At 39.8% G+C, this 13,957-nt stretch overlaps 1 protein-coding gene across 2 annotated transcripts in view; it reads right to left on the reverse strand.

Annotated features, from left to right (window-relative positions):
• NOX4 (NADPH oxidase 4) overlaps window positions 1-13,957 on the reverse strand; it is a 103,862-nt gene that overhangs the window by 71,078 nt on the left and 18,827 nt on the right. For both annotated transcript variants that reach the window (XM_042837434.1, XM_042838244.1), the window contains 4 exons: window positions 10,040-10,120; window positions 4,727-4,955; window positions 2,843-3,007; window positions 2,634-2,696 (listed from right to left, as the gene is read on the reverse strand). In XM_042837434.1, the coding sequence (XP_042693368.1) occupies window positions 2,634-2,696; window positions 2,843-3,007; window positions 4,727-4,955; window positions 10,040-10,120 (538 nt within the window). The remainder of the gene's footprint in view (window positions 1-2,633; window positions 2,697-2,842; window positions 3,008-4,726; window positions 4,956-10,039; window positions 10,121-13,957) is intronic.

Consider the following 13,957-nt stretch of genomic DNA (forward strand, 5'->3'; position numbering starts at 1 on the left):
TCTGATTGCTGAATCAATCATAAATATAAATAAATATGAACTAAGTAATCCTGCACAAAAATCTAGCTACCATTCCATCAGTACTGCAGTGTATATCATTTTTAGCACTACATATCTTGTTATGTTTAGGTGCTCTAGAGAGTGCCTTAAAATGGCTTACTGGAGCTAGTAACAGATAAATAACACACGGCTTCGCTTTCTACTGTTAATGCAGCTAGCCAAAAGCACTTTGCAAATGTTAGGCTTTGCAAATGCCAATACTGCTTCATCAAGCTATACAGAGGCAGCTTTCTGTAGGAGATTTTGCTATACAAGGTGTACAACAAAAAGTTTATTTTAGTGGAAAGCACTGTGGATTGAACTGTGACAGTATTAGCTTGCCTGCCTGGCACTCAGATACATCAAAACAAAACCACAAAAAAAACAAAGAACTGGAAGTGGACAGGACCTATTTCAGTGTATATTGCCACTGAAAGTAAAACTCTGCCACTAATATTCTAACCTAGGCTCTGCTGCAGCATCTCTAAGGACTCTGTATTGCTCACTCCTCAAGAACTTTGGGCATATTAATGTACCATTTCATCTTATTCCAATCCATCTCCTTCGGACCCAAGCCGCATTCTAGATAAATTGAGCTGAGGAAGTAATAATCCCAGTGTTCTACAACTTCACTGATAGAATCACAGAATCATAGAATCACAAGGTTGGAAACGACCTGCAGGATCATCTAGTCCAACCACCCTCCTATTCCTATTAGTACCACAAGCACTAAACCATATCTCGTAGCTCCTCATCCAGATGCCTCCTGAACACTGCCAGGGACGGCGACTCCACCACCTCCCTGGGCAGCCATTCCCGGGCCTGACCACCCTCTGAGAGAAAAAGTTTTTCCTTATATCTGATCTAAACCTCCTCTGGTACAGCTTGTGGCCGTTTCCTTGGATCCTGTTTGTTGCCTGGGATTAGAGACCAAACCCCTCCTCATCGCAACCTCATCATTCCCCCTTCAGGAAGTTATAACATGCAATGAGGTCTCCCCTGAGCCTCCTCCGGTCCAGACTAAACAATCACAATTCCCTCAGCTGCTCCTCATAAGATTTGAGCTCCAGACTCCTCACCAGTTTCGTTGCCCTTCTTTGAACACGCTCCAGGGCCTCAATGTCTTTCCTGTAGTGAGGGACCCAAAACTGAACACAGTACTCGAGGTGTGGCCTCACCAGTGCTGAAGGGATGATCACCTCCCTGCTCCTGCTGGCCACACCGTTTCTAATGCAGGCCAGGATGCCGTTGGCCCTCTTGGCCACCTGGGCACACTGTCGGCTCATGTTCAGCCGAGCATCAACCAAGACCCCCAGGTCCCTTTCCTCTTCACACTCATCCAGCCACTCATCCCCAAGCCTGTAGCACTGCTGGGGTTGTTGTGGCCAAAGTGCAGGACCCGGCACTTGGCCTTGTTGAACCTCATCCCATTCACCTCTTTTTCTTCTGGAGTCTCAACAACAGTTCTCAGCACATCCACACCAGTCTTCTTCCCCTATGGCTCACCTTATGGCATTCAGGAACAGCCTGTTCTTGTGCCTTTAAGGAGCGTCCAGTCATTCTAGACACCTTTACCCTTAAGGAGCAACTCCCAAGGGACCCCTGCAACAAGCATCCTGAACAGGTCAGATTCCACCCTCAGGAAGTTCAAGAAAGCAGATTTGCTTCTGACATCTCCAAGAATAGAGAATTCTACAGTTGCATGGTCACTCTGCCCAAGACAGTCCACAGCCTTCACATCTCCCACCAGTCCTTTCTGATAGCGAAGAGCAGGTCTAGCATGGCACCACCCTGGTAGGCTCTCGTACTGTCTGCATACCTTTCATACACTCTAGAAACCCCTTGGACTTCTTCCCTTGCACTGTATTGTATTTCCAACACATAGCAGGGAAGTTGAAGTCTCCTATGAGAACAAGTGCTGGCGATTGCACAACTTCTGCAAGCTGCTCACAGAATTCTGGTCCTTCTCTTCATCCTGCTTAGGCAGTCTGTAACAGACCCCCACCAAGATGTCACCCCTGTAGACCCACACCCTTACTCATATATAACTAAGTCACTGATGTATCTCTTACAATAATAAAGCAGAAGACTACTTTAGAAACATTTTAGAAAAAACTACTGAGGGAAACTATTTAAAAAAAAAGAAACAATAAACCAAACCTTGATGCTTTTCTAACTCTGTTTGGAGAAGGCTGTTGAAGAATCTCTGTTCATTTTGATTAACAGCAAAAAATCCACCAAAAATTCATCTGAGTTCATGTTCATTGTGTATTAATGTCTACAAACAGATGGTAAAACTTCACTTATGAAATAGAATGACTAAATATCGCATGGATTCTATTTATTTATTATGTTTTTCACTTACGGAAGAATTTGAAAAAAGTTCCCCTTATTATTTTCTCAACAGTGGGGAAAATTGAATATGTATTGAGTACTATCATACATAATAATCATGCCATTTCATATTCATTGGTATCCTCATTAATCAAAAATAAGCTCTCCTGAAGGACTTCCCACTTTGAAGGCAATAAAGACCATTTGTTTACCAAATACAAATAAATGGGAATGTACAGAAAAAAGCTCTTATTTCTTACCATTGTAAGGGTGAATGGATGGCTTTCCAGTCCAGACACTCTCGGACAGTGTAGAATAACATACTGAAAATCAAAAAGAAAAAAATAAAAGAAAGAAAATATATGTCCAAAACATTCAGTGATGGATTAGTACACAGAAAGGGAAAGTCATCCCTACAGAAGATGCTACATGAACAACAGTGACTTGTTTTAGGGGCACGTTAACTGACCTGACCAGGCCTTGCTCGGAAGTCATCTTTGATCATCCTTACTTCAAGGACATTGGAGGGATGGCTTATCACTGATGTTATTGTGACTGGCTTGTTGCTGCGGATGTAGCGGTACAGTCTTTCTACACAGTACAAGCACAGAGGTCCAGAAATCCAAAACCAAGTCTATGGGAGAACAGTGGACATTTAATTTTGTTTCATTCTAAGCCACTTCATTTTACATTTTCTAATTTTAAAATTACATGAGCACCTGCAGGATCTCATTTCTCATTTATTGCAGAACAGCGTTTGATCACAAGTCATCTCCACATCCTTCCACACACAGAAATCTAAGCACATCATGGGAACTTAGTCAGATTAACTGGCAGCAGCATCCACAAGCACGAATGATTTCATTCATAAAACTAATCAGGAATAAAATGCTATTTATCTCATTTGTAACCATGGTACTCTGGTGTTATGCAGTTGGATTGCAACTGTTTTCAGAAGTGAATCACAAAGTACATAGATCATTTCAAAATCTAACAGACCAAAACACTATAGAACTGGTTAACTTCCAAGGAAGAACACTATCTGACTTGCAGTACTATGAGACAATTACCTTATTTCAATTATCTCAAGTACATGCAAAAAGTTAAAAAGAACAAGCAATCCTTGTGCTATAGAATTTGTAGAAAAGAGTACAGAAAAGTGAAAGAAATGGAAAGTTAAAGCACTGTTCAATTGTCTTTGTGGAAGATGCATATGATAGCACAAATGGTTTCCTGGAAGTGCCCGTAGAGTGACCAGCTCAGATGAACACATTTGTAGCAAAATCCCATCGCAGCAGTTAGTTAGCAAGAGTTAACAAAATACAAATCCAAAGGACTTTATTGGAAGGCTTCTGTGTAGTATTGACTGCTTGTTATTATGAATACATGCTCAGTGGTAGAACGGGTTACCCCTGCAGCTAGCAGAATCATAGAATGGTTTGAGTTGGAAGGGACCATTAAAGGCCATCTAGTCCAACTCCCCTGCAATGAACCGGGATACCTACAGCTGGATCAGGTGCTCAGAGCCCCATCCAGCCTCACCCTGGATGTTTCCAGTGATGGGACATCCACCACCTCTCTGGGGCAAAAGGACCTTACAAGAAAACAGTAGTAATGATAAGGAGAAGCTCTTGTAAAGTCTGTTATGATAGGCCTTAGACTTGAGAATACAGTATTCCCAAGCCTCCTGAGGCTACTTGCTCATATAGCTCCGCTCATCTTTTCTGAAAAGAAATGAGCAAATCTGGATGAAGACAAAGATCCTGCACAAAGCATAAAAACACAAGAGGAAATAAAGGAAAACAGAAGGCTTGTCTGTCCGCACTATATCATATTCATCAATTCCACTTATAGCAGTATTCTCAGCAAACAAGAGACTACACAAAGCCAAACCACAACCAACCACATCCCAGAAATGCTATTAGGACTTGAAGCCACATGGTTAAAAGAGAGAACAAATGGAATCTGATTATTTCAATTAATTAATGCCAAACAATTCAAAGAAAAGAGTCATACGAATGTTATATAAATGTTTGCTCTGAACTACTATGCTGTAATTTAAGGTCACATTTGTAGCAAGACCAATACACCTTTTATCATGTACAAAAAAAACCAACCATTACAGTCAATCTCTTGATATTTTTCCACCCTTTTCTGTGCACCACATTTTAATGCAATACAAGATTTAATACAGATTGTTTTTTTCCCCACCAGATCTCTGAATGCCTGAAAAGGTTTTAATAATATTTTCCATTATTAAAACATCTGGTCTGGAAAAGCAATAATTAGTGGTTATGGCTGACTGAAAGACTTGGCATGGCTTGTAATACCTGAAATGTCGGATCATACAGACCTCTGGGAAATGCGACTGAAACTTGGGTTCCTTGGAACAAATTCTCATAAAGTTACTTTGTACAAGGGGTTCTGGAAATGTTAAGTCCTCTGGGAAGGGCTCAGTAGTATAGTCAGGAAACAGCTCTTCAAAAGGCTTCGGCACTGTCATATTCCCTAGCAGCGTTTTGTTAGGATTAAAGCAACCAGGTGGGTGTTCCTCTAAGTTGGTCTGGTACTTGAGCACTCCCCTACAGGAAAAGAAAAATAACAAAAGATGCTGAAGTAACAGTTCAAACCAAGCAACTTCTCTTAATTTGGAGAGGATTTTAGAAAGCTGTCACAATGCTCATCTTCTATATTTGAGAAGTCACAACTGTCAGGTGATCACTCCCATTTTTAAGACAGAAAGAAAGGAAGACCCGGGATCCTCATGCCTGTGACTGGGAAGATCATGGAGAAGACCCTCCTGTAAGCTACGTTAAAGCACATGTGAGACAAGCAAATGATCTGAGACAACCAGCATGACTGCATCACGGTCAGATCATTCCTGACCAATCTGGTGGCCACCTATGATGGAGTGATGACATCACCTAAAAAGCAAGGGCAAGTGAAGTCGTCTGCCTGGACTTGTGCAAAATCTTTGATAGGGTCCTGCATCACATCCTTATCTCTGATTTGAAGACTGGACTATTTCGCAGATGAATAAATGGTTGGATGGCCGTAGCCAACAGATTTATGAAATCTGGTAACTAGTGGTATCCCTTAGCAGTCCATCTTAGGACGGGTGCTCAGAAGCCAGCACAGTGTGACTGAGTGCACCCTGAACAAGTTTGCTGATGACACTAAGCTGAGTGCAACATTTTATACAGTGGAAGAATGGGATGCCATCCAGACACACCAGAATAGGCTCAGAGAATGTGCCCACAAGTACCAAATGAGGTTCAACAAGGCCAAGACCAAGGTGTTGCACTAGTAAGACCTAATTGTGGCTGTCCAGTACTTGAAAGGAGCTTATGAACAGGAGGGAGAGTGACATTTTACACAGTCTGATAGGGATAGGACAAGGAGGGGGTAGTTTTATTCTAAGAGAGGAGAGATTTAAGTTAGATGTCAGGCAGAAATTCTTCACTCACACGGTTGCGAGGCACTGAACAGGTTGCTCAGGAATTGTGGATGCCCCATCACTGGAAGCTTTTAAGGCTGGGACAGATGGGGTCCTTTACAGTTTAATGTCAGGGGTGGAAACCCTGCCTAAAGCAGTGGAGCTGGAACCAGATGTTCTTTGAGGTCCTTTCCAATCAAAGCCATTTTACAATTCAATGATTTTATACCACTTGCTTTCGGTGAGATGGAACCTTTTTAACTACCTAACCCTTCTGTTACTAGAGGCAAGGATTAACTTCTCTATCTCACTTGGCACTCCTACACTGAACAGCCTCAAGTTTAATACTGCTTGAAAAGTAGAGATGCTGTGGGAGCCTTGAAGAAAAATTAAATAAGGACATTTGCAGTTCCTTCCCATCCAGGTTGTTTTCAGTCATTCTTCCCACAGTCAGAAAGTTTTGTTTTTAAGGCAAACTGCAGCAGAAATGTCTTAAATTGCCAAAACATAAACTGCAGTAATGTTCCCACTACGTGATGTGTATCAAGTTTACATGCATCATTTGTGAACATGACTGCTTCTTTCAATATCAAATTGTCAAAAGGTAAGAAGAACAAAAATAGAAAGGATCTATCATGCAGAACTATCTTATCTTGAAAATTATTTTTAGGCTCCTTGCTCATTTCAATCTGAAATTAAACATGTAGTATAATCAAGTGAGAATTTTGCAGCTTCAGCTAGAAACTATAAAGAAAGAAATGGAAATCTAAGACACTCTAGGATATCTCAATACACTCATGAATCACTGAAAGAGGGGAAGAAATGATAATAATAGAATAAAACTCCCCAGGAGTATTCCTTGCTTCCAATCCAAATTTGATGACAGTAAAAGATGGATAGGATGGTGCCTAGAGAGAAATTGGCACAAGGTCTGACAAGTGCTTGGGCATGTTCAGGAGGCTTAAGTACACAATAAGAACACACGCACAGCAGCAGCAGAAGTGACAGAATCTAATTCACAAGGACAGAGAAAAGTAGGAGACATTTGCAACATTCCTAACTGGCCTCTGACCAGCTACTGGCATCCTTCTCTATCAACAGTTGGTAACATGCTTCCCACTTGTTCCTGTGAATGATGTACAGGTTGGAAGTTAAACTTACTCACCCTAAATCTCATGTCTGACCCTTGGAGAATCACCTGACAATTTCTGTTTGTCTACACCCATGTTTCAGGCTGTATCTGTTGCCCAATCATCCCTATCATTTGTGTCTGCATTCGTTGCTGCTCACTCCATACTTGCAAAGTGACAGAGACCCTAAGCATTAAGTGAATTCCCTGCTCCATAAACATTATGGTGCCTGATAGATTTAGCTGGAAATCACAGCCCGTACAGCATTTTTCCAACCAACCTCATATGTATGCCTGCCAGCTGCTCACACAGCTTCTCTGGCCTCTGGACATCCCAAAAAGGGATTCGAAGTTTTTCCTATGACACAAATAGCTGAACTGCAAACATGAGCATTTCCTCCAGTAATCTCTAAATTGTTCAAACTATTACAAACATGCTATCTGAGTGGCAAACTGGGATAACAAAGCTGCCTCCATTGGCAGCTGCAATGACTTCCATTTCTGAAGATGCCAGGGAAATACAAGTGTTCTCACATGTGCAAGGTCATTTCCCAGAAATGATGAGTTTTCCATAAGGAGTCTATGATATACTCTTGTGTATTTATTCAGTACAACATTTGCACCCATGAAATCTCGCTGTGGATATCGATAAGTGGGAGATACACATCTTTAGCAAAAGGATGAGCCACGTGGAAGTGGCTGACATGCTGAATATTTAGACTATTCACATGGGCATACAGCAATCTCTGTCCCAATTTTTCACCCTAAAAACAGAGGTAACATTTACTTCTGGCTTTTATGATATGCTAGATGCCAAAAATCACTGAGAGGTTTTATAGGTAATTACACTGCTCCTATTCTCGCAACTGTTTTCTGCTGCTGAGCTCAAGGTCAGCTGCTTGAAGGCTCCTCTCTCTGCTAAAGACTGATGTCTGGAATTTTCACCCTTCCAGAGATAAACCCTTGGATAATTCTAGCAACAGCACAAAGGCCTTATTCTAGCTTCTATTGAGTTAACTCTGTTAATAACAAATTAGGATCAATTGAGTTTTTGGTTCAAAATGCTTTGTGGATTTTGTACCTCCTGGAATTAATTGGTAACAGAAACATCACGCTTTCATTTTACATAAAATACTTTTTGTTGCTGCTACTAAAGGTTTAAAATATAGATAAATTAGTGTAGATATGCAGCAAGCCTTAAGCCACTAAAATATCTGAAAGTCATGTTGCAAGAAATACAAGATGAAGGAAAGTCTTTAAGGATAATTTCCCCCAAATATTCTTCTCTTCTTTTTGGTAAAGATAAAAGCACAAACCAGTAATATATGACAAATGAATCGTATCACTTCATATATTGCTGAGAAGTGTCTGGCTACCCTGAAAATGAGGATACAATAAGAACATACTCATAATGGTTTGAAACAAGGCAACAATCTAAGAATACTGTAGGAATACTCATAGAACAGATTTCAAAATAGGTAAATCCTCACCTAGTCTGCCTATGCTGTCCAGTCATAGGAGGGTCTTGCTCTGTAGGCTAGCTGACTATGCATCCCTTAGATGTGCCATGTATGAGTCAGTTGGGCACATAAGAATGACAGTCAAATTTTTCTTTATTCTCAGAATAGATCTTCCAATCAGTATAACAAATGGAGCCCAGAAATCAATCCAGATCACTTGCATGTACATGTTTGTAGCAGATTAGCTTAAGCTTTTTCCAGGCTCCATTGGCTGTATTTCTTAGAACTCATTTGATTACAATGGGAGGTAAACACTCAGAAAACATGCAGAGATCTAAATTTAGGCATCTTCAACTTTAACTGACTCCCACTCTCCATGACTCAACTTTCTCTCACTTTCATCTGATTCTCAGTTCTTTCAGATACATTCTGAAAGATGTCCCAGTTCATCACTAAAGAGTCTCTGTAGGAGGAGATGCCTCTTCAGTGCTTGGATTCCTGCAGTCTTGGTTTGCAGACTTGTCCAACTAGTCTCCCTTTCAGGAAGTGGCAACATGGCTGAGAGGACAATGGGCAAAGGATAAGGCAGAGATGATTTAAACTGGACATGAGAAATACTTATAAGGTAATCACTAAAACTGACAGCCTAAAGAGGTAAGAAAATCTCAGTCATCAGAGGTTCTCAAGAAGAAAACACCTGTCAGAAATAATTTAGCAAAAATTCTACCTGCCCCAGGAAGGGGAGAGCAGATTAGATTCACCTTTGCCAGACCCATGCCACAGAAAAAAGAAAAATAAAAGACAGAAAACCCACAGAAAACCAGAATTATATCCACGAGTTTCAATGTTTTCAACTCATTATTTCAATTCAGCAGATCTCAAGCTGCGTTTATTTTGTTCAACAACATATTCCTACTGTGATCTGGCTAGGCCTAATTACTTTTTACTGTTTAAACAGCAGTGCTCAGAGCTGTGCAGACATTCCAGTGTTCCACGTTTCAATAGGTATTTGATGACACACAGAAATTAACCTTGTTCAAATATACCTTCTCTTTCCTATATCAAACTCTGCACTTACATTCACAGAGGAAAGTTTGTTCATGTTAGCGGACCACATTTCCACACAGCATAGTTTGTGAAAGCTGCTTTACCCTTCAGTAGATCTGGGCTTTTTGGACCTCACCAGAAGAAACCATCTTGATGACGTATCAGCATCTCATGTTTGTGAAAACAGTAAGAAAGTTTTTTATTAAAGCAATGAGAAATAGAGAGGCCATTCCTTCTCTCTTCTTAGGGTTGAAAATGGAAGATTGAGACTAAAGAGAAAGGGATGAGCAACTTCTTAGCTGCCTCTCAGCAAACAGGTGATAGGGCACGTAAAGAAAAAATGTTATCTTGATTTCCCTGTAGAAAATGGTAAAATGGACAATAGATGAACTTTAAAGTGAAGAAATTTGTGCTAGCTGATTGTCCAATTACAGTCTGAACTTTACTTTAAAAAAAAAATTTTTTTTAAGAACTGAAGATGACAGTATCTTGTCAAGAAGTTGGCCTATGTTGCACAAGACATCTCAGGAAAAACAAGTTAAGAGAACAGCTCCTGTGCTTCAGGAAAAGGGACAGTATTTTTCATTTACTTACCCGGAAACATGCAGCATCAGCAGTATATAGAAGACAAAGAAAAGGTTGTGGGTATACCAGAAGATGTCATAGTTTGAAACCCTGAAAAGAATAAACCATGGTTCAATGCTATTTCACTCAGACAGAATCATTGCTAGTTAAAAGCAGATCTGTACCCACAGGACACTGTTATTCAGCATGTAGTCATGTAGAATAGTGAAAGTCCAGTATGTATTCCTACAGAAATACAATCTTGGTAAATAAGCTAAATATTGAGAAGAAAAGGTGACTGGCACACAATTAAATAGCAAAAGAGAATGAAGTGGACATTCAGAGCAGTTGAAGACTTGTTTCCAAATTAGGAGACTTCCCTACTTTCACAGATCTTAAATTGCTACAACACTTCTTCAGCCTTCTGCAGCCACAGGACTGCAGTGTTCAAAGTACCATGACTGCATCCTAAAAGGTAGACAGCAGAAGATAGGCTAGTGGGAAAGGTACAAGAAATGTTTGTGGGTGTGGAGGGAAAGGAGACGCAACAGAAAAAGGGACTACAGCAAGAAGGCAAGAAGAGGACAGCCAAGAGAACTTTGGAGATAAGGGAAACGCATATGGTTGGACTCTAGGACTGATGGCCTTGAGACATACAAGAACATCACCACTGTGAAGACGAGGGCATGTAAAGAGGAAAGTGGATCTTCAGTAATTTGTTAGGAAATTTAAACAGAACCAATTCCAATGAAAATGTCCATTTGGAACTGAGGTTAGGAATTCGCTTTCTCCTGAGTAAAATATTCATCAAAACAAAACAACAACAATCCAACCAAATGATTAAGAAAATCCTTCACAGCATACAAACATCTCTCACATTCACAGCATGGTAGAAAAGTCTGTTCCAAAACAAAAAAGCTAGCCGATGAATAAGCCAAAATAACTATTAAATAAAAAGCAACCCAAACTCTTGAGAATATCATTTAAAAAGCAATTCTTCTGAGATAGCTACATTTTTCCAGATTATTTTCCCCTCCTACAGTCTTTTAAATAAACAGTAAGCTAGTACACTTCCCCGTTTGCCTGTAAATACAGGGTTTGTTTCATTTCTCAAGACAGAAAAAAATCTATTCTGACAATCTATTTGAGAGCAACCTGGAAGAAAACCCAAGCAAGGGCAGTTCTTAAGAACCTAGTGACAACAAAAAGCTTCTGAAAACCTTTCATCATCCCATCATCCTTCCCACATTCAGCATCACACTAACACTAACACCTTTCCATCCTTGAGGCAGCTCAAACCATTTCTAACTACCCACAGCCTGGTAGGCATTTCCACACAGTCACTCGTCAGTATCTGTAAGGAGCCGTGGGAGCAAACATTAGTAAGATAAAAGTAAAGAGCGTTGATGTGTGGAGTGGAAGTACATTACAAGGAAGAAAGAATACCTCTGCTTAGCCCTAAACTCAAAACAGGTCTTGGGGCTCTTGCTTAATTTGGCATCTTGCTGAAATACCGGAAGCTACACACTGAACTTATTTTTATTGGATCCTGAGCACTTTTTTTTTTTCCCAGAATGGACCAAGTTTTCAACATTTCAGCAACGGAAAGTCAATTCCAACTTCTTACAAGTTGATTTCAACAGCTAATATTATCACTGATAAGAATGCACATCATCGATCTGAATATGCCTAAGCATAAGCTTCCAGTCACTTGAACATTTCACCCTCCTCACAGCTTTCTTTGCAGTTGCCTCTATTATAAAAGCTGGTTCCTCAGAAGAAATGTCAACTCTTCTTAAACACTAAGAAGTCCTCTCAGCCTCACCTCCCTGAACAAAAGATATCAAGACCCTTGAGTCTTCTACTGTGAGGTGCATTTTAATGGTTGCATTTTCTTACTTGTATTCTTCTTAAGCTGTGCTCTACACGTGCACACAGTATTCTAACACACTCAGTAACTTTCATACTGTCATACGCATACAGTTCTTCAGAGCAGTTTTCTTTACCTTCCTCTTAGAGTTAAAATAGATAGTAATCAAAAGAAGTAATGTTTTTTCTCAGCAACCCAAATTCATGGAAATTGGAGATCAAGTTGTTTGTACAATTTTATTTATTTAAATTTTTAATTTTTTTTTTTTTTTACTTTAGAATGTAGCAGGTGAATATCAGCAAGAGGGAACTTATTGAGAAATGTAAGACTGTAAGATTGTGACACTTTTAAAGGGATACAGTAAACAGCATAGCTTTGGAAAAAGGTTTTTAACCCTGTTACAGATAGCTTTGAAAGGGAAGATATATGCAGTAGTTTAGTAGATGAAACTGAATACTGGAGCTTTTTACTATAAAAAGAGATGTCATTTGAGCCATTTTAAACATACAGTTTCCAACATCGTTAGTAACGGTGTTTAATGGAAATGATCTTGAACAACATTAATTTGAAAGTTAGCTAAAATGTCAACATTTATCCACATGATTAATTGCAGCTTCTAGCAACTTTACATGCCTTCCAATAAATAATTACTGAACCAAAACATGGTGATGTGATTCTCAGGTACGACATGGTAAAAAATTTTTGAACAGAATTCACTTCCCACTTTCAAACCATTAAGAGCTAATTCAATTCTCTCAGTACTTACTCACACAGATCCCTGAACAGGTAAAGACATGAAAATGGCATGAAAATCAAGAACAGAAAAAAATAAGGAAGAACATATGAAGGAAGACTCCAATGATTAAGGAGTTCAGTGTGCAAGAGTGTGTTAGGGCTGAAATCCAAGATAGTATGATCTGATACAACTTTAATCAAGAAAAAAAATCTCAGTTTCCGATAATTAATTTTCCTAAAAACTGTAGCATGAGTTTAGCCATCGTTAGGCACCTGAGAATCCACATGGAAAGAAATAGAGAAGAGAGAGAGAGATGCACACAGAAGCTCGTATCCTTAGCAAAACAGACCACAAAGACAAGCTTGAGCCATATGCCTGAGAGAGAAGCCAGAACAAATCTTTAAATAAGAATTACTGATTAAGTAATAGAAGATGCTGATCTGCTCAGAGCTTTGATTCTGCTGGCTAGATGGCACAAAAACACATTTGCAGTTAGAGTAATCGAAGAAGGAAATAGCAAAGATGTAACTCAGAAATCTGGAAACCATTGTTGCATGAACCTTAATATTATTATTTCCAAAGACATGCATGCAGTTGCAAACATTTCCTCAAGTTTCCCAAACCTCAGTAAAAGTTGGGAGCTTGTTTTCTTTATTCTAGTTTCTAATGGCCTTGGAGAAAACAAGACTGTTCTAGCTCACTGCTGCAGCGTGAAGTAATTGTTTCATTTTTCCATCCTCCCTGAACGGGCTCTCTTGCAAGGAGAGCAGCCTGTGTGGACTATGTAACACACCACTGTGTCTGCCACTTTGTGTAGCAGTTTTATCCTGTACTTCTGTACCTTCCAGTTCCTCACAAGGATCTCAGTGTGGAAGTACCCCTGGCTAGGGGGAATACAGAAGTATTTGCTGAACTGCTCTCCTGATTGAGCACCCAGTAACACTGCTTCTGAGAGAATACATTATTTCAACATGGTTCAAAACCACACATCAAGCTCACAGCAGCTGAGCATCTCCTATGTTTGAAGACAAGGAATTAAAATATCCTGCAGTGTTTGCAGAACTGGGATGATGTATTCACAGCCAATCTTTTAATTCACCAAAGACTGCATCAATAGCAGAACACACGCCTATAAAAGGCTACTATGTTGGGTTAGATCCTTGAAGGTACAGCTCACCTGATGAACAATACATATTCAATAATGTTGGTGCAGAATATGAACTCACCAGGGGACCAAACCTCCAGGAGGAATCCCAACAGTTATTCTGAGTCAGTAATGCAATGCACCTTTTAAAGTATCATCTACATTAAGAAGAACATATTTGATAACCAGAAGTCTAGT

This window comes from Centrocercus urophasianus, unplaced genomic scaffold, assembly GCF_019232065.1.
Source record: "Centrocercus urophasianus isolate 14NV4802_14NV808 unplaced genomic scaffold, USGS_Curo_1.0 seq_1, whole genome shotgun sequence".
NCBI classification, from domain to species: Eukaryota; Metazoa; Chordata; class Aves; order Galliformes; family Phasianidae; genus Centrocercus; species Centrocercus urophasianus.